This window comes from Paramormyrops kingsleyae, chromosome 11 (genome assembly GCF_048594095.1).
Source record: "Paramormyrops kingsleyae isolate MSU_618 chromosome 11, PKINGS_0.4, whole genome shotgun sequence".
Taxonomy (NCBI): Eukaryota; Metazoa; Chordata; class Actinopteri; order Osteoglossiformes; family Mormyridae; genus Paramormyrops; species Paramormyrops kingsleyae.
Window position 1 is genome coordinate 21673297 of NC_132807.1, and position 25135 is coordinate 21698431.

Genomic DNA, 25135 nt, shown 5'->3' on the forward strand with positions numbered 1-25135 from the left:
TGGATGTCGGCCGTCCTAAGGGGCGCGGCATCGCCCTGCCTCTCGAAACTACCTGCCCGGCTGCGCATTAATGTGCCAGCGCACCTTTGGGGAGGGATACCTGTGCAACCTTCGGACCACAGCGGATTTGCTTTTTTTTCTCTTTCAAACCTTCACTAACCCTGCTTACAGAGAACAGAGGATTCCTGCGAGGCTTCGCTCTAATGGGGACTTACAGGGTCTTGGCGTTGGGATTTATCTTTTTGTTCCAGGTAAGGTTGGTTTTTACTTTGGTTTACTGTCGTGTGGATATGAAGCCTTTAACTTCCACAAGGATCTGGCGTATTTGAATTTGGACTTGTTTCTCCCCCTCAAAGTTTTAATGTGTATAACCATTATAAATTAAACGTAGACGCTAGCAGATGTGTAATTAAAGTCGCCTTTGCTCTGTTTGCTTCAGAGTCGTTGGATTAATTAGTTTGGGAGTGAGCGGCCAACTGTGGCAGCGACCTTGATTTTATTTATAGATTTATTGCTTACTTTATTTAGTTTAAGTCTTATTAAGCCCTAAATCCACTGGACTGATTGACGAAATCGTGGTGTATCTTTTTCTTCGTCTTCAATTCGTAAGTTGGATAAGCGTCCTTGTTTCCGGGGCTTATGGCGGGTCGGTGCCCCGGCCAAAGCCGTTGTAAAAGCACTGCGCCTTACCTGCCTTTGCGCAGAGTTGTTGAGCCACTTCTTTCCCCCTTTCTCTTTCCATCTTCCAGGTTTTCAATTTAGGGTCATGCGAAGAGGAAGAGCCATGTCAGCCTGGGTTCTCATCAAAGCTCTTCACCTTTAATGTAGATCGGGCACATTTGGAGAAGGGCAGGAGGCTGGGGAGAGGTAAATCCTTGAAGTTTTTTCCATTTTTTCCGGGTGCCTTTCCTCATTTAAAGTTTATAGCTGCCATACTTGTTCCCTGCGATTTCCTGAACGTTTAAGCTTCCGTATTCGTTTGTTTGTACTTTGTCTAGTGGTATCTTCAGATGGCCTTGATTAGGTAAAACTGGGTGGATAGCTTGTGTATATGGCGTTGAATGCAGGGTACCAGGGTAATGGTATCGTAGGTGTGTTGTTGGACTCTACAGCTTATTGTGCAACAAGGTGGGCTGTGTGTATCTGAGGGGGGTGTTTTCTTAATGTTGAGGGGTCAGGTTTCAGAGCCTGGTAAAGCTTAATTTCCCAGAAATATTGCCAGTATACACTGTCTCATCTTTGAAATAAAGACATCAGTTGGTGAAATGTGACGTTAGAATATGCTGTGTTGTATTCATTTAGTATCTTGTTCAATCGTATTCTAACTTAATCAGGAGGCCCTTAGTAGCCATGGTACGGTAGGGTGTTTTTGTCAGTTTAAATGTGCTTTATGATGTCATGCATAACGCCTTGTGAAACTGAAGTTCCTGGAATCCTGACTGGGCGTGTAAGCAACCGGCTCGGTCGAGACCTGCCAAGTGAGCGCGACAGGTCTCGTCATGTAAATGGAAGGAGGAGCCCTGAACTTGGCCTGCCGCAGTTGTTCATTTTCAAAATTTATATCCACCCACCATCCAGTCAAGCCTTGTCAGTAGCTAGTGTGTGCTTCAGCCTTTGACTGCCTGTTCTTAGTATGCCATATCTATGGGCCCTGCTTTTGATATTTGGTAGTTAAAGTGGTTATTGATGGGCTGGTAAAGATTGCAGAGTAAGATGGTGGATAGGAGTGCGTGTCGCTTAAACACCACAGCGAATAACATGCTGATGTCTGTGAATAATCTGCAGCAGTTCATGTTTGCCGGGTTCTTGCTGCTGTGGCTTGCAGCAGGTGTGAGTTCTACATATAAATCTTACTCAAACTCTACATTAAAACTAAAGTGATTATAACTGTCCTTCTAGAAAGACATGTAAACAGCGTGGGCATTAGGCTACATTTAAATAGATAACTAATGGCGCTTTTCCACTGCCATCAAGAGCCTAGCCGTCGGAACCGAAACTACCTAAACTGAGCTGGTTGTGTCGCCACCCTCTGACTGGTCAAATGCGTTGATATATCAGTGTTCTGTGCATGGATTATCTGAAGAAAAAGTGTAATATTTGGTATATTATTCATTATTAGTAGTTTTGAACATTGCGATGCATTCCTGAAAACTGTAGAACAGCTGAATGGAATGGATTCGTAATATAAATGTAAGCAAGTGAATGCTAATTCCGCTAGTGTTTCATGCTTGCATAACATGGTGATTCTCATAGACGACAAACAGAAATTAGCATGCGGCAAAAAATAGCATATAGTAAATTATGTACATTGTGTGAACAGTAAATGAGTCTCTCCAGTTTTACGTGGCTGCCGCTCTCTAAACTCGTCCAAGCCTACAATGAGCTGACCCTTCTCCAGTGGAAAACCAAGACAAGCTGGAACCGTGCTGTAACTAGTGTCTTTGCAGTATGGTTCCTGTATGCCAATGGGAAAAGTGCCGTAATCGTTCTAGTGATTTGTATGGGCTGTAGTTGCAGTTTGCAGAAAACGATAAGCGTGTATCAGTGTCAGTTCTGACAGTGATGCATAGCACATCTAGCAGCTTTTAATATTGGAGCGGTCTTTGCAGAATGAAATGCTAAGATGACAAAGACCGCACAAACTTTTCAATATGTCCATTTAACAAGTATATAAATGGCAAGCTATTTCATTGGAGAACCTTGTAATGAATTAAAGACTAAATTTAGACTGTACCTCTGGAAATCAGGAAACGTTTGTTTAGCTTGTCCTGGCTTAAATGTATTCTTTACATGACATGGTACTCTATGGGCGCTTTTCCACCGCACAAAGTACGGTACTTTTGGTACGGTACTTTCGGTACTTTCGCTTTTCCATTGACTTCCGGTGGAGTACCAGTACCGAAATCTCGAGTACCAAAAGTGCCAAACCAGTTGGGGTACTTCTTTGGTACTTCGGTACTTTGGGGTGTGACTTGCAAACGTATTTGCTGTCGATTGGTTATGCAAATAGCCTGCCGCTGAAACACAAAATACAACCGCCATCTTTTGAAATACACAGCGAGAAACAAAATGAAAAGCAGTAGAAACAAAAATATAAAAAAGTAAAATGGAAGGATGGACAAACGAGGAAACACAGGGTTTAATCGCCATATGGTCAGATGAACAGATCCAGTGGGATTTGGATGGCACGACTCGAAATAAAAAAGTTTTTGCCTTTCCGAGCAGTTCAGTTTCCCTATGTTTCCCCTGTCGCACGCTGATTTGTACACGGTTTCGCTGTTGTTTTCATGTCTTTTTACGAGGTAAACAAGCCATATATTAATTTTAAAACATCACATGCCTTTTGTATGTTTTTTGTTTTTACAGATAGTAAATGAAATTACTTAAATCACTGGGTAGAGGTATTTCTTAATGAAAACGGTATAGTATTGCTTATAAGACTATATTATGCATGACGATCTACTGTATTCACATGTAATAATGTACCTGAGAGATTTTCAGACATTTCACATACCTCTTTGCTTTAATATTAGGGTAAACATTATTTCCCGATAGACAGGAGAAATATAGGGAAACTTAATTGCCCGGAACACCGTAATACCAAGCCGCTTGGAAGAAATGGGGCACACGCGAAACACCGAACAATGCCGCTTGAAAATCAAAAAACATAATTAAATAATTTGTTTGCTTTCAAAAGACTGAATTAGCAGTAAGCTAATTCTTACTGCTTTGATCGGCTTAGCCAAAGTAAGTGTACCTACGTAAACGTAATTGATGGCAGCATGATTTGGATTTTACTGAATCTTATACTGTGATAGAAGCTGACATAACAATAAACCGCATTTTCCAGCCTCAACTATATAGTTTTAATTTTGGGCTGTCAGTCAGGGGCGGTAACTGATGTCATTTGGCGCCGGTACCATTTTTTTTACGGCAGTGGAAAACTGACATGAAAGAAGTACCAAACTTTCGGTACTTTATGGAAGTACCGAAAGTACGGTACCTGGTGCGGTGGAAAAACGCCCTATGTATTGGCCACCTTCCTGAATTTGAAGTTTCACCATGTTCAACTGGTTTCTTCTTGCAGTTCTGTATGATGACTGCAGTGGGCGCCAGAGGTTCCTCTATAGCGCAGCAGATTCCCGTTTTAAGGTGGAATCAGATGGGACCGTCTTAATAAAAAGGCCTGTGACCTTACATGAAGGGCACAGGAGCTTCGTTGTTCATGCCTGGGACTCAGTGGGCAAGAAGGTCACTGCAAGAGTCAGGGTGCAGCTTGAGCCACAGACCAGCCATGTGCTTCTTGGTGTGGAAAATGTCCCAGCTGAACAGGTAGGATGTATTACATGATTGTAGTGACTTTGGTCCATTTTGTTTAAGGTCCTGAATTGTGATTAGTTTGTACTCCATGGTGTCCTTCTGTTTTCCAGTTTGATGGCAGTGAGTCTTTTCCAGTGCTGGAGTTTCCATGGTCGTCGGCTGGTCTCAAAAGAAGGAAGAGAGATTGGGTGATTCCTCCAATCACAATTCTTGAAGGTGATATGGGTCCCTTTCCTAAGGCGGTAGTGAAGGTATGTCACATTTTTATACGTTACTGACGCTTTACTTTCAACTGTCTTATCTACTTTTATGCTCGTCCATTAAACAATGCTTTTATTTTTAGATCAGGTCCAGTAAGGATAAAGAAATTGTAATGGAGTACTGGATTACTGGTCCTGGTGCAGATGAGCCACCTAAAAACATTTTCACTATAGACAGAACCTCTGGCCAGCTCTATGTAACACAGCCTTTGGACAGAGAGAAGTGTGCCACCTACACTGTAAGCACTGCTTCACTTTTCTTTAATAAAGATGAAAAGAATCTTGACCTGAATTGAGATGCCCAAATGTTACTCCTTTTCCCCCAGCTTCTGGCTCACGCTAAAGCTGTTGGATCTTTACTTACAAAAGAGGAACCTATGGAAGTCATAATTAAAGTGGGTGATCAGAATGACAACAAGCCTGTCTTTACACAACATGTATATACGGGCAGTGTTCCAGAAGCCGTGGGTGCAGGTACAGTGTGCTGACACGCTTCACATTGCTGCTAAAGGTCTGCTTTGATACAGACATTGCATTAGCTTGATCTCTTTGCATGTGCTTTCCCCTAAAATATCTAGATTATGAGATCCTGAGTGTCTCAGCAACAGATGCTGATGATCCCGAGACAAGTAATGCAGCCTTAAGATACAGCATTATAAGTCAAGATCCACTGGCACCAGCTCCAGACATGTTTGCTATTAATCCTACTACTGGGCAGATCCGACTGAATAATGGTGAACTTGATAAGAAGGTAGGTGGGCTTTTCTTCCTCTGACCAATAACGGCTCTGTCTGAACAAATGTGTGACCTGAACTTTTCTTTCCAGAAATACCCTCAGTATACACTGACTGTTCAGGTTGCTGATATGATGGGAACTGGTTACGTAGTTACCTGTACAGCCGTAATCACTGTGACGGACAGTAATGACAACGCTCCTCAGTTTGACCAACAAAACGTAAGTTAGGTTTCACCCAATAATTACAACGCAGTAGCATCACCGCTGGATATGTGCTCATGTTAATGACCCTATTCTGTCCACAGTATGAGGCGACTGTGCCAGAAAATCAAAAAGACTTTGAAGTTCTGAGGTTGCCAGTGAATGATGCTGATGATCCTGAAACTCCTGCCTGGTTCACGAAGTTTAAGATTATCCAAGGGAATGATGGGAATGTCTTCAATGTGTCAACTGCCCCTGGTGGCCTGGATGGCGTTGTCACTCTAATAAAGGTAAACTCCCAGTTTTACAGCTGTCATGTTTCAAATGTTTATTCTTTAATACATGGGCAGGGTTTACTGGGTTACAGTGAAAGAGTTAAGATGGAGAATGTACACTTGCACCGTATCAAAATTAAACTAAGTACAGGTTTCTTCAAAAATTATGTAAACCACTAATCAGTCCAATAACCTTTTTGTAGTTTTAAATATCTTGTGCTTGGTTCCTTAAGACAATGAGTCAGATATCTGTCCTATTGATATCTTAGGTGCAAATTTTGCTAGTAATTTTACATGACGTGCTTGTTTCCCTGATGTAGGAGCTGGACTTTGAGAAGAAGAACAAATACACACTGATGGTTACAGTGGAGAATGAAGCTCCATTTGCCATCCGGCTGCTCACAGCCACAGCCACAGTGGTGGTGAATGTGGAGGATAAGAATGAAGCTCCAGTGTTCAATCCACGCGAGAAGCATGTGTCTGTGGAAGAGAACTTGGCTGTGAATGAGATAGTGACTCAGTATACAGCAACCGATCCAGACACTCGCATGAAACAGACAATAGAGTAATGAAATGCATTTATTTTCTAATGTGGTTGTATCTGCCATTTTTATGATCCAAGAATTTCACCTAACCTACTACTTGTACCTCACCTCTCAGGTATAGAATGGTTCCAGATCAACTTGGATGGCTAGCTATTAATAAAACTACTGGCTACGTCGCTGTTAAGAGCAAAATGGACCGAGAAGAATCCTCTCTTATTGATGGAAAATACAAAGCTGTGGTTCTTGCTGTTGATAATGGTACCTTTTTTTTGTCCATGTTACCCATAATCTAAATCAGGGAGATGCATATAGTCCTTGAATCTTAAGCCTTTTTGGGTTTTGCAGGTGCCCCTCCTACCACAGGGACTGGGACATTAATTGTGGACCTGAAGGATGTGAATGATAATGCCCCAACAATCGACCAAAGAGAGATCCGTATCTGTAACAAGGACCCCGAGCCAGTGTTGCTCTCCGTCAGTGACAAGGACGGGCCTCAGTTTGGCCCCCCCTTCAGAGTGGAGCTTCGGGATAAATCCAGCAACAATTGGACTGCAAAAATGAATGAAAGCAGTAAGCATGTAGCTGTTTGTAGAAGAGGGAAAAAACTGGGGAGAGTTGGGATGTCCAACTGTGCTTTATCACCTTGATGGGGGTGGGGTGACTGAGAGGTGATGAAACAAAGGCTACAGTGATTGTAGCCAATAGTATGTTTTTAATCAGTGAGTGATGGGTGGGGCCAATCTGATTTTATCCAGGGCCAGTGAATTGTGCCAATCAGGCACTAGTCAGCATTGCAGGTCCCATGTAATGTGAGCAAACCCTGTAAATAACTTGTCAGCGTGGAAACTGTAAATACCACTTGTATTGAAATGAAAAGCTAGTTACCATTAGTTCTCTCCTGTTACACCTAGTAAACAAAGGCTTTAATGTTTCCACACTATAATTAAACAGGTGCGGTCTTTGGATGAGGTTTTTTGTGAACCTTTTAAAAAAAAAAAAAAAATCTGGTCTGTTCTATTTGTTCTGATTCTAACTTTGCCCCCTTCCCCTCCCCTCCCCCCCTTTCAGATACAGGCATTATACTCACATTGAAGGAACAGCTACCACGGGACAAGTACAATGTGGTCCTAAGGATCTTTGACAATAATAACCTTTTTCAAGATAATACTCTTGCTGCTGAAGTCTGTGACTGCACCGGAAAGGACGCTACGTGTGACAACAAATACGTTGCTGGCTTGGAGCTGCCGGGGATTCTGGGAATCTTGGCAGCTATCCTACTCCTGCTTTGTAAGTAGTGCCTCTGTGTCTTGGGTGGTTTTTAATTGTATTTTTTATAGAATTGGCACAGCCTCTTGATTTCCTTCCCCTGCCACCCCTCAGTGCTTGTCCTGCTGCTGCTCATGTTCCTGAGGAGAAGGACCCGGGTGAAAAAGGAGCCGCTGCTCCAGGATGACGACATCCGGGACAACATCTACTACTATGATGAGGAAGGTGGTGGAGAGGAAGATCAGGTAGGTGCCAAAGGCTCTGAATAGTATAGATCGTTCCGGGGTACTTTTTCCCAAAAGCTCCAATTAGCGACTTGCAGCGGTTTGAACCATTCAGTTGTACTCCGCTTTGATGAAACGTATCTGCCGTCTGTGTTTGCAACTGTTTAAATCATGCGGAGGTTTTATTTGGGTTAAAGTTTACATCGGAGTGCTCTGGGAATCATGGCAAATTTTGTAGAATTGAGAACCAAGGACTGTTTTGATGGTGTCCTGTATTTTGAAGAGTTGCAGTTAACTGAGTTGTCCTGTCTTCACCCTGCTGCCTTACAATCAGGACTACGATTTAAGTCAGATACACAGAGGACTGGATAACAGGCCGGACGTTTTCCGTAATGACGTGGCTCCGACGTTCCTGGCTGCACCACAGTACCGGCCCAGGCCCGCCAACCCTGAAGACATCGGCAACTTCATTGACGATGTGAGTGGGGAGTGGTTTGTACGCGTTGTGCGACGTGAGCGTGGGTTCATTAATACTGGAGTTCTTGATCCACAAATTTGGTCGCTGCTGTCATTAATGTGATTTAAAGTGTGATTTATAAGATGGTGTCTGTTTTAAAACTTTCCAGAACTTGAAGGCTGCAGATACAGATCCAACGGCTCCCCCCTATGACTCCTTGTTGGTGTTTGATTATGAGGGAGGGGGCTCAGATGCTGGTTCCCTCAGCTCTCTTAACTCCTCCAGCTCTGGGGAGGACCAAGACTACAACTGCCTAAATGAATGGGGGCCACGATTTAAGAAGCTGGCTGACATGTATGGTGGTGGTGAAGAGGACTGAAGGTCATGTGACAGACTTTGTGCTTGTGCCCATTGAGTCCTGTGCCGCTCTGTCCTGACAGACTGTTGCCTTGCTGTCTGGTTCTTACTCCACACTTGTGGTTTAATGGGAGTTGCTTTTGAATGTGAGATCATTCTCTGAAGTCTGATGTGGGGCTAGAACACGAGTTTGTGTGTATATACATACCAAATGAACTTGGATTAATTGTTAAAATGATGATTAAAGGTGATTGAATATTTTAAAGTGCTTTCCATGCTCAGTTTAAATTTAATTCATAGTCATATTTAGTGCCTTAAAGACATTTTTCACTTTGCTTTTATGAGTGTTTTTCACACTTGCATTCATTGTGATTTGTTAGGAAGTTTTGTTAAAGATTTTTATTAAAATATTAAAAACAAATGCCTCTGGACTGATACTTTTGGCATTTAGTAATCTGAACCTACTTGTTCTGTGTGTTGAGTTGGTCTCCTTCATGAAGAACGGCTTCTCTTGGAGTAGGTAACACACAGCAGTGCTGATTAAATTGTCAAGCAAAGTTTAGGGTTGATACCTCTTTTAACATGCAGATCAGACTTGGCATGTTGACCATAGTCTTTGTGAAAATCTGCTCGTGGCCCAGTAAATTGTCAGTATTCCTGTAAACCCTAATGATATTATAGGGACTTGGTGATCAAAGTTCTCTGAATAACTTCATTTTTATCCCCTTGTCTGCTATGCTTGCATTTAAGAATAGAGTTGTAATTAAACACGTGCACAGACCTGTCAAGTGATATGATACTAGTGCTGAAGTGTGATGGTATGAAACAGCTCGTTCCTGCCAGTTTTATTTGGCAGTCTTTTCAAAACTGCTCACAATGAAGGTTTGTGGTTGTCTGGCGCCTCCCTCTGGACACCCGGGGTATTCCGATGAGGGCCGCCTCAGGTGTCCGTGGGGGGCTTCAGTTACTCTGCAATGAATTGCATTGTGGGCTATGGAGGGGAAGAGAGATGAATTGGGACAAACTGGTACCAATGTTGGCCTGTGTGTATCTCCTGTTGTGAAAAGAGTGCATTTATATAGTAATAACAGGTGTATATCTAGATAGGATTCAGTTACCTTGCTCGCTTGCAAATCCTTTTTTGTGACTGATAAATCGCGATGAATAAATGTAAATTTACAGTAAGTACTGATGAGTCCGCATTGTCGAGTATTTGGGAGTGTATAAAATCGGGGATTTTTCCATTATATTCGTTCTGAAGCTTAGTGTTGTTTAAAGAAAGCTGACCAAGGCGTAATAAACGAAATGTTACCGCACTTTAGCTACCTCGTCAGTTTAATTTAAATTTCAGTACTATTGTTTTGTCATCCACCTGCAGCAACGACAGATCATGGTGTCTCATTTTGTAAGAGACCCGCTCGATACGTCGCACGTTATAAGAACATAAGAAATTTACAAACGAGAGGAGGCCATTCGGCCCATCAAGCTCGTTTGGGGAGAACTTAGCTAATAGCTCAGAGTTGTTAAAATCTTATCTAGCTCTGATTTAAAGGAACCCATGGTTTTAGCTTCCACTACAATAGCAGGAAGACTATTCCATACTCTGACTACACGCTGTGTAAAGAAGTGCTTCCTCAAATTTGTTTTAAAATGTTCTCCCGCTAGTTTCCACTTATGGCCACGAGTTCTAGTATTTAGACTAATATTGAAATAGTCATTTGGCTGAACAGCATCCAGACCCGTTAGAATGTTATAGACCTGAATCATATCCCCCCTTAGTCTCCTTTGCTCAAGGCTGAACAGATTCAGTTCCGCTAACCTCTCCTCGTAAGACATTCCTCTAAGACCAGGAATCATTCTCGTAGCTCTTCGTTGCACCTTTTCTAAGGCAGCAATGTCCTTCTTGAGGTATGGTGACCAAACCTGCACACAGTATTCTAGGTGGGGTCTTACCAAGGAATTATATAAGTGTAACATCACCTCCCTTGACTTAAACTCCACACATCTAGAGATATAACCCAACATTCTATTCGCCTTTTTTATTGCTTCCCCACATTGGCGAGAGTGGGACATGGAAGCATCAACATACATACCGAGATCTTTCTCGTAATCAGCTACCTTTATTTCAGTGGAACCCATAAAATATCTGTACATACATATACATATTTCTGCTCCCTGCATGGATTACCTTACATTTATCTGTGTTAAATTTCATCATCAGCCCATTCGCTAATTAAATCCAGATCCCGTTGAAGCCTCTCTGCTGCTAGATTAGTATCTGCTATGTACAGCAAGTCATGTCGCAAGGACCATTATATTCAAGAAATTACGTTAAAGCATTTTTTCACTGTTACAGGAAACAAAACAGACGTTTTTCAGGTCCTCAAAATATAAACCTAAATTAAAAAAAATCTGAATGCAATACAAAAAACCGTAAAATGCCAGGCTTTTATTTGGTGACATGATGAAGATTAGGGCTGGCTAGGGGTTATGGTTGTCATAGTCAGGGTTGGGGGCTTTGCGAATAGAAATAAATGGAGAGTCTCCACAATAATATGAGTAGTGGAGGTGTGTGTGATTGTTTTACGATTAGATAGAAAAAAGCGAAGGGCAGATCGGTTCTGTTCTGGCAACAGCAGAGGGTGGTGTTGGACTCATGGAAGTCCGAAGGGGATCTGCTGCCTGGCACTGAGAAGAAATCCTCCTCTTGCTGCTTTCAGGTTCTGTATTCATATGTTAATATCCCAGTCCCAGTGTTTTTCTAACTTTCTTGCTCTCATTTTTGTGAACCAGTACGCGAAGCCGTCCTATTTAATCTTCCATACCACTGCACACACTATACGTCAGGAGAAAAGTGACGCGGATTGTTTTCTAAACTTAAACTTAGTATTAACAGAGGCGCGTATATACGAATAATGTATTTAAAATAATACGTTTACCTTAACGTGCAGTTTTTTTCCCTCCCGAAATTTATTATGGATGTGCTACACATTATAAACATTTTAATGTTATTTTCTTAATACGTTTTCTCAAAATAAAGGCTTTTCTGGAAATTGTTTCCTCGATAGCATATGGAATTCAATAAAGTTTTATTATAAATAAAAAGGTTCATGTTCAAGTTTATATAAAGTTGTAAATAGTTATGTGATTATTGTTAATAGTGATCTTCATAGAAATGTATTATGTATCGTTGCATTTAATGGATTCTTTAAGTGGATCGGGGATTATATGAATTTGAAAATCAAACCGGCCAATGCACCTGTTTTGTTGGGGTATGCTGACAGGGGCTTTAGGCCCCGCCCCTTGCACTTGTCATTTTATTCTAATTGGCCAGACGAGCTGTTTATGCTAATTAGCCGCCAGACGCTGCACCTGACTCTCTCTACTCTACTGAAGAATGCGGAGCAAAGACAGCCTCCAAGTATCAGCTATTTATTCATCCATCCGTCCAGCCCCTCGCACATTTATTCTCACATTCTTGCTTTACCGCGATCGCGACTGCTTCATAAACTAATTATCAAATAGGGGATTTCGGAAGATGCCGCGATCCTTTTTGGTGAAGAAGCACCTCAGTAACAAGAAGCCAAATTATGGTGAATTGGACTCAAAGAAAAAAGGTACAGCTCTTTTATTGTTTATTTTATGACTAATTTATATGCACATATTTTTTATTATGGCAAGCACAGCTTTAAACGGGTTATTTTCTTCCTTTTTAGTGTCTGTGTGGTATACTGTATAATGTTTGATTTGAACTTTCCCCTGTAGTTGTAAAAATTGTTTTGAAGGGAGAACAGATATAAAATGACCTTTCAATATGATTGTACACCTGTTCTTCACTTTTCACGCAAACTTATGAACTTCATTATAGAACGCGTTCGCGTTTCCACGCACGCACACTTACGCGCAAAAATATATAAAATGTTAAGTACTGCCTACCCTAGTAACTCTGTTAATAAAAATAATAATGATGATGATAATATAATAATGATGGAAGGAACAAAAACGTATTGCAACGGATACTGCAAACGCGGTTGGAGTTCAGCAGGTGCAAAATCTCTCACACAAAAGAGGAGCTCATTGTCCGCCCCTCCTTTTGGGATCTTGAGGGTCCCATTAAGCATGTTGAAGAGGCTAATGTAGTGCCCTTCGAAGCTCCTTTTCACTCCGAAATCCGCCTGAAATCCGCGTTTTTGTTCAGACCTAACCCGTGTATGTGAGCTGGACCTCGATTCGCAGTTTATTGATACAAACTATGATGATGATGTCTATAAAACGAGAAGAGCGCCCATTTTTTAAAGGTGCTCCTTGATATAAATATAAAAAATTTTAGGAGTGGTTTATATTTTCTCATAATGCTTTAGTTACTTGGAATATTTACGTTATATGGGGCTCTTTTCTTTAGGTTAAACTAGTGTTTTTAGGAAATGGGACAATATCCCGTTCATATGTCACCTTAGTTTTGTACATCTCATTGTGAGACAACCTCCATTTAATTTAATTGTTTTTTAAAAGTCCTTAGTTAATATGGTAGTTGTGCTGGTCTTTTGTTTTACACAGTAGATGCAGCCTCACCACACTTATCAGAAGAAACCGGATCTCCTCGGCCATGCCCTGTCATCTGCAGCCTGCGTCCGCTAAGAGAGTGTGCATCTGGGGCTGTGATGGCCGATTTGCCCGGTTCCCCCCCGGAGCACTTGGCTCTCCCGGCGCCTAAGCCACTCCACTTTCCGTGTGCGAGCCTGGCAGCAGAGCTAGCGTTCCCGCACAAACTTGCTCTCGCTCCACTCGGGGATTCACTTCCGGTCATGAGCTTCCTGCAACACCCAGACAGCAGGGTTTTCCAGCCCCCGGTGGACTCCGCATTTCCCACGGAGCAGGGCGGCGTCCCCACAAGCCTGCTGGGCCTGGTGCCTGGTGCCCAGGAGCATTTCGAGTGCCTGGGCTGTCACAAGGCCTACTTCACCGTGTCGGGCTTGGCTAGGCACAGGCAGCTTCACTGCGAGTGGCACTGCCCACAAGGCTTCAGCTGCAAGTACTGCAACAAGGAGTACGTCAGCCTGGGTGCCCTCAAGATGCACATCCGCACGCACACCCTGCCCTGCGTGTGCAAGCTGTGCGGCAAGGCCTTCTCCCGGCCGTGGCTGCTGCAGGGACACATCCGCACGCACACGGGTACGGCCAGCCAGACGTCAACTTCTGAAGCACCTCTGCATACCCCAAGTGCAGGGATAGTTGAGACAGCTTGCTTTAGAGTTCACGTCCGCCCATTTCAGAACTTATCAGCATTATTAATATCGACAGTCATACTTTAGATAACGGGAATTCAAGTGCTGTACTTTACTCTGGCATTTCACATATGTGTACAGCTGGACACTGTACGGATCTTTTTAAGAACTTATGAACAGCTGCAGACACACCTTGTGGGAACATAACCAGAAACCAGAATAACAATTTATAGACCACTAAGCTATTTTTGCTAATTTTATGGTGAATAGATTTGTGGTCTAAGACAATCAGGGGATGTGCAACAGATTTGGTGTTAAAATTATTTCTGTCTGTGTATGTGCCTCTATTCTAGGAGAGAAGCCATTTTCTTGCCCCCACTGCAGCCGGGCCTTTGCAGATCGCTCAAACCTGCGTGCCCACCTGCAGACGCACTCTGACATCAAGAAGTACCAGTGCAAGAACTGTTCCAAGACCTTCTCCAGAATATCTCTGCTCTCCAAGCATGAGGAGGCGGGCTGCTGCCCTCTCTCATGACTCCAGGGGGACTCCCTCTATAGGTGCCTCACGGTGGACTAGACCAATCACAGAGGCAGGGTTCTGTCGATTGACACGTTTCTCAACCAGTGACTGCACTGATTTGTCTCCTGAATTTACCTGCCTGTTGTTGGTTGAAAGAGTCTCATGTGTGCCAAAAATAGTTATTGTAGCAATATTGTAAGTTCTTGGAAATCTCTCAGCTTCGATTGGGATCTCAAGAAAACAGAAATGCAATACAAATGACCAACAAAAAAACCTCAGAGGTATGATATGATATATGGGGAGAAAAATTGCCCCTGTTGCATGATGCAAAAAGTTTTTGTATTTTACAATAGAATGGTTTTATATATTTTCATATTCATGAATTGTTTTTAAGGGCAGATTGCTGACTTGAATGATTCAGCATAATTTTACATGCTACTGTTTGTGTTTCTTGTATGGTATTATTTACAAAACACAATAATACTTTCATATTTTCCTATCTTACTGCATCTTTCTGGGTTATTTTGAATTATATTCACATTTCAAAGTTTTGTGCCTTATGAAATACTCCTGAACAGAGTTTTGTACCATTACTTCAAAACTGAGAAAAAAGATGACTAAAAAAGATGTAAAGAGACATTTCTGGGGGTAGCGGTGGTCTCACAACTCTGGGGTTGAGGGTTCGAATCCCAAGTTCAAAGTCTCTAAATTGCCATTAGTGTTTGTTTGTATGTGCTGTAGAGTGGGTTGGCATACCTCTCCCTCACCCAGCTTTGTGACCCATGTTGCCTGGGTTAGACTAGGATCAATGGTTAGGAAATTCATCGGTGAATGCTTCCAGATCCATGACATAATGCAGTGTCATTAATTTCTACAGTTTCCAACCAGTTCCTGCATCACTTACATTTGGTTTTAAAATTGCATTTATTTATTTAGCTGCTTTTATCCAAAACAATGTACAGTTGAGAAAGCAGAGTCAGCCACTCCTTGGAGCCATTGGGGTTTAAGACTTTGCCGACCACCAGACTTGAACCAGCAACCATCTGATGACTAGCATGGCATAACAACCCACTGACTCACCCCCACTAGTGAGTTCAGTTATGATAGTACACATTGGTACGCATCTGAGATACTGCGCATTCATTAGGAAGGGTGGCGGCAGCAGGAGAGGAGGGGAGGGGTGGGGGGGAGGTCATGGGTTTAAAGCCGAATTGCTCAGATCGACCTACTATTGAATCAGAATCAGAAAAACTTTATTGATCCCGGAGGAAATTGCTCAACAAAGAGCCATTCGCCGCCTCTAGCTGCATCAGCATGCGCAACGCCCGGGCAGTTCAAACAAAGTGCCGAAAACATTAGAAACAAGGTAATAACTCTCTCAAACCTCATGATTAGAGAGGGCACTTGATTATGTTTGTGAAGCGCATTTCCGGCATACGGTTACTCTCCTATGCCTGGAAAGATGTACGCATTGTGAGGGTGGCGTCCTACCAGTACTCTGGCCTCGGAATAAAATCAGCACAATCGTCACGTCTCATGCGGGGTCCCAATTCGACCCCGTGCTAGGAGACTGCGTAGACCAAATGTGTAGCGGTTAGGGTTGAACCGGGTTCTGTTCACACCTGTCTGTCTGGGCTCACATGGGGCTTGCTGGTCAGAATCAGGCGCGTCTGGGCGGACGCCATATTGGCGGCGCGGTCTGGGCTCTGTAGCAAAAACGGCCGAGCCTTTAGTGAATGAACGCTGGCTGAAACACCTCCCCGCCACTTGGACACTTGCCCGGATGGCAGGAATTTCCCCCCTTTCTCTCTGCCACCCAAGCTGCGGATGGATCAGAAATGGGCAGGTAGCATGTGAACACATGCTGAAAAGGGTACATGCCTTGCCCCCCCCCCCCCCCCTTTTTACAGGAGGCTCTGACATGGGCCTGGACCCAAAATTATACCGCTTACTTTCCCCTGCTAATTAATATGTCTTTTGAGGACAGCTGGGTAGGTCAATCTCGGTATAAATAAAACCGCAATGTTTCCCGTTTGTAATGGGGCATGGAAAATTCTTATTAATGCTTTTTATTGGCGGGTGGACGGGAGCCAGCCACATGCCACCGAGAAGCCGTGCCAGGGCTCCGAGCAGACGGCTGCGGAGGCTGCAGATGGGGGATCGAGGGCGCACGGAATTTTGTAGTCGCTCGGCAGCCGAGGCTGACGCGGGGGTGATGGAGACACGCTTCCTGCGGAATGCTGAGCCCGCCAGGCATGTCTCGCAGCTGCCTAGGGGGTGCTGTTTGCAAGCCAGGTGTTTGTGCGAGAGTGTGCCCTGCCACACACTGGGCGCAGGCACACTGGCCTGATAAACACCTGCCATGGATCGCTGTCACCTGCCTGCATGAAAGGCCACTCGACAAACAAAGCGACACATACCTCTACCATCAGGGGCCTGTTTCACAAAGCAGGATTTTCTGCTTAGCCGGATAACTTGTTGGATTTAAGGTAGTCTGGGCTAAATGGATTTTATCTTCATCCACTTACATTTAGCCAGACTACCTTAAATCCGACAAGTTATCCGGCTAAACAAGAAATCCTGCTTTGTGAAATAGGCCCCTGGCCACTTTAACTTATTATTACTTATCTATTTATTCAATACACTATATTAATTCCACCCCTGTCTTCTGCTATCTTTATTGTTTACATGCACATTGCAGTATGTATATAAACCCTGTATCCAGACCCCCGTTTCAGACTGTCCTGTGTTTTGCACTTTATATATTTTGAAACCCCTCCCCCTGTAAGTGCTGCTGTATCTCTCACCATGGCCCCCGGGGAATGTTATTTCATGCCATTGTATACCTGCATATGGATGTTGTGATACAGAAATAAAGCCCCTTTGACATGATTTGATTTAATCTAAGATAACAGGTCTAAGATACTTTAAAATTCATTTGCATGCAGCAGCAAGGGAACATAAAATACACAAATACAAGTACATAGTGTAAAAACCCAAGTCTAGTTGAGTTCCCCAATATTTTTATTTAGAGAAGCATTTATGTGATTTATGCTTGTGATGTTTGCAAGCAAGGTGTTCGTTTGGTCTAAATAAATGTTTCCCGTTTGCAATGGGGGATGGAAAATTCTTCTTAATGCTTTTTATTTGTGGGTGTTGGCCTTGGCATTCTGCAGGAAGCGTGTCTCCATCTCCGCTGCATCTCGGAGTGTTGGCCTCGGCTGCCGAGTGACTACAAAATGCTGTTCACCCTCAAACCTCTATATGAAGTAGTCAAGAAACTCTTCTGTGGGAAGAGACTGAGGGTGGATGAGATGAGGTGGATGAGTTCTAGAAAGATCTTGATGTTGTTGGGCTGACTTTGCTGACACACCTCTTCAACATCGCGCAGAGGTTGGGGACCAATCTTTAAGAAAGGATTCCTCAGCCTCCCTGGGAAGGTCTATGCCGGGGTACAGGAAAGGTGGGTCCTCCCATTGGTCAAACCTCAGATCCAGAAGGAACAATGCAGATTCACCCTCACAAGGATACTAGAGGGTTTGAATTTGCCCAACCAGTCTACATGTGCTTTGTGGACTTGGAAAAAGGCATACGATCGTGTCCCTCTGGGGGTCCTGTGGGGGGTGCTCCAGGAGTATGAGGTATGGGGTCCGGTGTTGCAGGTCATCAGATATCTGCATAAACGGAGCAAGAGCTTGGTTTGCATTGTCAGCACTCAGACTCGTTCCTGGTGGGTGTTGGACTCCATCAGGTTGCCCTTTGTCACCAATTCTATTCATAACTTTTATGGACAGAATTTCTAGGCATAGCCATGGGGCGGAGGGGGTCTGGTTCGGGAGCCTCAGGATTGTGTCTTTGCTTTTTGTAGATGATGTGCTCCTGTTGGCATCATTGGGCTGTGACCTGCAGCATGCACTGGGGTGGTTTGTAGCTGACTGTGAAGCAGAGGGGTTGAGGATCAACACCTCCAAATCTGAGGCCGTGGTTCTCGACCAGAGAAGGGTGGATTGCTTCAGGTGGGGGATGAGTTGCTGCCTCAAGTATAATAGTTTAAGTACCTCAGGGTCGTGTTTCACGAGTGAGGGAAGAAGGAAGCAGGAGATCGACAGGCAGATCAGTGCAGCTTTGGCAGTAATATGGACGCTGTACTGTTCTGTTGCGGTGAAGAGTGAGCTGAATCTACTTTCCACAAATGCATACATTTAATCTGTATGCTACAATGATACAGTATTTAACTGGAGCTGTTAAGAAACTAGAGCTATCACCTGGAAATGGGAGGAAGTTAAGGTAGACCAACAGGTTAAAGACTACAGGAAATTAGAAAATTTGCATAGTTAGGTGCCAAAGTCCCTATGGACTTGCATTCTATCTGCTCTGATGGTGTTCAGTAGTGTGTTCCCAGCCGTGATGCTCAGGGACACACAGTCTAGCATCTATAACCCCAATGGTGAGTTGGACTCAAAAGTGAGTCTTGGAATTAAAGAAATACTTATGAATCCCCCTGTTCTGTGGATCTTGAGGCGAAACCACTTCAGAACCACTGATCTATATGAACAGGCCTGGATTCTCCACACCTTCACCTGTCAAGCACCTTGATAAAAGTGCGACCTCCTCCTCCGCCTCCACCCCGTCCGATTTTCCTGGGGCTAACCATAACCCTAACCCTAAACATAACCGTAACCCTAACCCTAACCCTAACCCTAAACATAACCCTTGTGCTCCTGAACTGAGTAATAATATAACTTAAAAATATATGGGGTGGTTTAGGTATGATTATCAATCAAGTGCCGGCGAAAGGAAAAGCGAGTTTCCAGACGAGGTCCCGACCCCTGTCGCCACGCTCCATGACGCTTGCATCAGCTGACATCGTGGCTCCTAACTTTAGCCGCTGTGACTCCACAAAAGACCCCGGGATGCTATAAATATATTGTAGCCATGCACTGTCTCCCTATACAGCAGTAGACGGGTCCGAAATAGTGCCTGAGGGGCTATTTTGGATCCCACACTGCAGGCGGGATGGACAGGATCCCCCAACCCCCTGGAGAACTGGCACGGATAAGTGGAACCGTGCGAGTTTCCAATGCCCCATAAGCACCTGTGTCCGTTCCCCCCCGGCCCCCCACCAACCTTCAGGGAACCATCCCGAGCTGGCTGATCCCTTGCACGTCCGCCCCCCACCCCCCACATTCAGCTGCTGGGGATTTCTTCCACTGCTCTCAATCACCCAGTGTTGTACTAACCCCTCCCTCCTGTCAAAAAAAAAAATCTGCCTGCTCAATTGTAATCAATCATCCCTATGGGGAAAAATGTATTACGGGAGGGGGGTCAGTGAGGCGCTCGTGGAAACCACAGCACGGCACATTCGTGAGAGGTAGAGAGCGGAAGTGTGGAGCTGGAAATCCTGCAATTTGAGACTCTTCTCCATGTACGATGTACTTATCCAGCTCTGGGTGAAGGGAGATCTCCTCCCAATAAGCTCCATCCACCCACATACTGCAGAGCCCTTTATCCTAAGCAATGTCAACCTCTTACAGTTTCTCTCGATTGCTTTGACACATTTCATGAAACGTGCTTAACATTCTCAAGACTATAAGAGCATCTCTCAAAACAATTCATGAATATAGCATGATGCTATGGTTTAGCTACAAAAGTCTGCAACTTACCCAAAACAATTAACTCGTGTCTTAAAAGCAAATACCAATGAATCCACCAATGAATAAGTCAGTGCCACCAAAATGAAAAGAACAATCAGCATCGTTTTAACCAAAAGAGCCAAAATGCTTAGATATATTGTCAGTGTAAGTCTGCTCCTGAGCTCCACAATTCTAAATGATAGTCTATTCCCACTTTGTCATTGTCACTGACTGATCATTTTTCATTAGCAAACTGATACTTATTCATGTCAAAGACAACAGTTTCAACATTGCGCGGCTCTGGATTACAGTATGTAAAGCTGACCGGCTAGAGAAAGCACTCACATGCACATGTAACGTCTTCAGATATCAGGACACAGTACAATAGCAAACAAAAACAAGTCACACAGCACTATAACACAACACAGCAAAATGGCAACAAAATCACGTACTGTGGGAACCAAAAACACAGCAATATCATATCACTGCAATTTATGGAATATGTTTTTTAATCATTTTGAAGACTTGGTTAACGGTATTGCGTGTGGTGGCAGATTACATACATATATCGTTTTGGGTGTAAAATTATTACATTGGGAATCTACATAGTCTGTTTTGACCAACAACACTAAAGCAACTGAAAATTATATTGTATGATATATGTATGTAATCAGCCACCACATGCAATACCGTTAACCAAGACTTCAAAATTATTAAAAAAACAGATATATATAAAATTATATTATATTGTACGAGACCCTTCGCATATATGTACTAAAACATTTGGAAATTTGTGTGAAGCAATGAGGAATGATGTTCTGCTGTGCAGAAGTGACATTATGACGTGGGGATTACACTCATCGTTATGCAAATGTTCATTCAAGAAATGCTCCAAAACATTCAAGAAAAACTGTAACAGGGCTGTTCCAGTGTTTTCGGCGGCGCAATATTATGTGTGATAAACACACTCTAGGGTGTATTTTTAAATTTCCTACCATCCATCTTCCAACTGTTTACTCAGTACAGGGGCACAAGGGGGAGGTGAGTGGGGGGGTGTAGATGGGACTGGGGGAATGGAGCCAAACCCAGGAAGCATACAAGCAGAGGTACAGCCTGGACAAGGTAGCACTGCATTGTAGGGCGTGCACACACACACACACACACACACACAATAAAGTCAGGGGAGGGATTCGAACCCACAGCCATGAAGGTGTAAGCCTCCTGACTCACCTTTATATTTCAAAACTGCTTTTCTTAAAAATATGTCATTCTTTCTTAATATCAAAAGTGCTGCATAGCATGTTGAAAAACATATCGATTGATAAATTGATTTTCTATAACTGTTTGTCCAATACTGGTTTATGGTGGGTCTGGAGCCTATTTTAAGAAACACAGGGCAAGAGGCACGAGACACCCTGGATGGGATGTCATACTCACAACCAGACACCCTGGGTAATATATCGATACCACTACACCTAAACTACAGATTTTTGGACTGTAGGAGGAAACCGGAGTACAGTGCTCAAAACCTTGAGTTACCATTTTGTGGGAAAAACAATTTAGACTCAATATTCATCTATAGTTAATAGCCCAGAAAGAAATCATGTCAAAAGGCAGGTTATCTTGGACTAGGACACCAGGTCTTTCTCAGGGCACAAATACACCAAGATGTTCAGACTCTAACAACAGTGTGTGGGTCACCAAGCACCCAAACAGGACATTTTTGGATTGTGGGTCAAAACTGGAGTGCTTGAACCCACCAAAACAGACAGAAAATAAAAACTCAAAAACATGCAGAGGTCAAGCTGACAAGCAGGAGACAGTAAGGAAAGAAGGATGGTCACAGGTGCCGCTGGGACTGAAGCTGGCATAAAGTTTGTTGTCCCAAAAAGAGGTAGTTCTCTAGTGTCTAGCCAGTAGCTAGGGTCCTGGCTTACTTACATTTGGCATAATGTTACGTTTATTTATTTAGTCGACACTTTTATCCAAAGTAACATACAATTGGAAAAACAAGGTCAGCCAGTCTCTGGAGCAATTGGGGTTGGCGGCCTTGCTGGAGACACGCACGCCAGGAAAACCCGCGGAGCCACACAGGCATGGAAATGTAAGCGATAAAAGAAATCATAGTTACTGGTGAGAGGCTTTGACGCCGTTCTCACAAACTGGATATTGGTGCCATTACTGTTGGCGTGTCTCTCCCAAACATGCAACAATATAAACAACACGAAGCAATAAGTATAGGTCAGTCTACATCTATTTCAAAAGCTTTAGGCACATTTAACCTGGATATCTGGCTCTAGCTATACGGGTCACATTAGCCCCATACACTGTCGTCAAGCCAAAGATAAGGGCAACATTGTCAAAGCTAGAGAATGTAGCCACTATATTCTTTCCTATATGGATATTAATATTAACTTTTATATCTATAAATACAGGGCAACTGGTTTATAAAAAGCCACGACTACTCCATTGCGTAGCCATACCGTAATCCAATCTCAGGTGCCGATTTTAGCGCAGCAAAGACAAAGTGGGGCTATTTTTGTCCCCTACCCCCCCAGCTTACTCTGTCTTGACCAGGGGGATATTTTTATGACGCCCCTCCCCAGCCTTGCTGCGACTCAGATTTGCAAGATATTTTCCACAGTGTGCGCGGGCCGAATAAAAATATCAGGCTGCCTCCACTTGCTGACACATGGCGTATGAGGGCAATGTGTGCACTTGTTACCCATACCCGCCACTACCAGCTCTGGTTATATCCGTCCACTTGTTGTGGAAAAAAAAACACCGCAGGCCTCAGGACAGGTGCAGGCTCTTAACATTTAGAGGTCTTTTCAAACGGGCCAGCAGCTTTGCAGGATTTTCCATCCAATATCCGATGTTTTCGTCTGCCAGGCTGTCACCTTTGGTGGGCGCTATTTCATTGTTTAACCTTGTTTTTTTTCAGTACTGTATTGGCAGCGTTTATCCCTGAAGGTCATCTGCTATCCTGGATCCCCTTTATACTGACAATCTGTGAAAAAAAACAATCATTTTATTATTTAAATATCGGCAATCAGAGTGACTGTCATGCCTGATCGTCTGATCCTCAGTGTGCCACGCCCCCCTCAACCTCGTGTGATATCCCGATTGTTACCAGCTGTTTCCTGTTGTTTCCATTAAGTCCTGTGTATTTAAGTCCACGTCAGAGTATGTATCCCGAGTTCCGTCATTGACGTCTCGACCGTGTTGTGCCTTGTCTGCCTGTTTTGCCTTATAAACCCCTCGTTCTCGAATCTCCATTGCCTGGATCCTGATTCCTCGTTCCCTGCTCGCCCAGTACTCGTGAAAGTGACTTAAAAACTTTTTTTTTTAAGTTGTACTCCCTGTGTTGCATGGTTAAGGGTGTAGGTTTGGTTTTAACATTGCTAGGGAGCAAATCAGCTCCAACCCCCCAACACAAGGTACTCCCACAATATTAGTAGGGTCATGTCCCTACCATCCATACCCAAATCTACACCTTTGTGCACGGGTTACTTGTGGGTACTCTGGTTTGCTATCACAGTCCAAAGACATGCATTTAGCTGATCTGTGTTTTTTTCTGTGAATATGTGCCCCTATTTGGGACTGAAAGTACACCTAGGATGCACCCAGCTGTATGCCCTCAGGTGCCTGAGACGGGCTCTAGGTCCCCTCCACGTCCATGACCAGGATAAGCAGTGGTTGGAAGATGGATGGATGTGATATTATACTTCCATGAAGATGAGTCGACCTCAAATGCAACACCAGCACAAATGAGTGCTTCTGGATTTCAAAACCACCCAGGGTGGACAGGAAGCCTGATTATGTGCTTCTAAGGAGACATAGTCATACATAGTCAAACTGAAATGTAATCTGTCATTTATACCTACGTTCATAAAATATATTTCTTTAATAAACTTACGTTCCATCTCTTTAAGAGCACATTTCCCAGAACAGCAGTAGGTGAGGTAGCTTGTGCTGATTTCTCATTTTTATTCATCTCCTTTGTTTCCACGCAGCACCTGAGCAATGGTGGAAGCCCCCTCATCTGCCCCAATCTGCCCCTGTGCCCCTCAAAATTCCTCTGCCGCCAGTATCCTTTCTTCTAGCCATTTCAGTGTAGGCCACATCTGTAGCCTGTTGGAGGAGATGCGACTGATCTGAGGTCAGCTTGGGGGTGCCTGACCACCTCAGAAACGCCTCAAGTGCCATCATCTTCTTCACGTCGCTCGACTTGAGTGCCTCAGGGGCAGATACTCTCTGCATCTTGTGGGTAAAAGGTGACAGAAGACGCCCCATTCCCCAGCATCATTAAACGAATGCAAATTCCTAATTGTTTTAATTGAATTGATTTAGTAAGACACCAAAAATCCGGTGTCTTATTACGCTGTTGAAACGACTCCGTTTCCTTTCAAGCACGTCCGTCCTGATCACACAGGTGAGACAGATGCATGAATGTGGTGGGATGAGGAGGAGGGGCCCCTTCAAATGTGGCCCGGCACTTGCAGAAGCGGCCCACCAGGAGCCCCTGCACGGGGGCGCCAGCTTGCGACTATGCCGCCGTGGCAACGTGCATCTCCGCACCCACAATGCCCCAAGTGCCCAAGGTCACAGGTTCACACCCAAGCACTTTGTAATTAGGGCACTTCACTCGCCATGGGGCCCCATCCCCCAGGCGCCACAGAAGAGGCATGGAACCCCAGGCCCCCTCTTTCCCAGGCCTGTTCAGAACCCCAGAGGCAGCCACACCTGCTCCCAGCTTGCAGCCTCTCACACAGCATCTTCTCACCTGCTGTTTAGCATCCTCCCCCCCCCCTCCACAGACCTGCAGGTGGCTGAAGCTGAATGAAGGAGCAAAAAGCCCCAGTCCCCCCCCCCCCCAAGCACCAATCAAGAGACTCTCACTCGCACTCCACCGATATCGCCTGTCATTCCAATGTCGTACTCAATCACGTCTTTTACTAGAACTTCATGAGCAATCTTTGGTTTTCCCGCTAATTCTAGAATATCTACTTCACAGAGTTTTGCAACATTTTAATCACAAAGATCCATATTATTATAGAGGATATGTGAATCTGCGACTGAACAAAGTTTTGGTAATTGTTTCATTGCTGTTGAA

At 43.9% G+C, this 25135-nt stretch overlaps 2 protein-coding genes across 3 annotated transcripts; both read left to right on the plus strand.

The window, feature by feature from the left end:
* Positions 1-9062, plus strand: LOC140577643 (B-cadherin-like). Its single transcript, XM_072718243.1, has 16 exons — positions 1-251; positions 750-867; positions 4088-4332; positions 4431-4571; positions 4664-4819; positions 4907-5054; positions 5159-5331; positions 5407-5535; positions 5622-5807; positions 6113-6357; positions 6453-6595; positions 6683-6907; positions 7406-7624; positions 7718-7848; positions 8162-8305; positions 8454-9062. Exons 1-16 carry the CDS (start codon positions 204-206, stop codon positions 8661-8663), a joined length of 2661 nt encoding a protein of 886 aa, XP_072574344.1. The 5' UTR covers positions 1-203; the 3' UTR covers positions 8664-9062.
* Positions 9063-12027: 2965 nt separating this feature from the next.
* Positions 12028-14929, plus strand: snai3 (snail family zinc finger 3). 2 transcript variants are annotated; one of them, XM_023790773.2, is made up of 3 exons: positions 12028-12258; positions 13202-13813; positions 14220-14929. In XM_023790773.2, the coding sequence occupies exons 1-3, from the start codon at positions 12180-12182 to the stop codon at positions 14399-14401; spliced, it is 873 nt and encodes a 290-aa protein (XP_023646541.2). In that variant the 5' UTR covers positions 12028-12179; the 3' UTR covers positions 14402-14929. The 2 variants fall into 2 exon arrangements, with proteins under 2 accessions (XP_023646541.2, XP_023646540.2); XM_023790772.2 differs by having other exon boundaries at positions 13199-13813; positions 14220-14928.
* The last annotated feature ends 10206 nt before the right edge of the window (positions 14930-25135 follow it).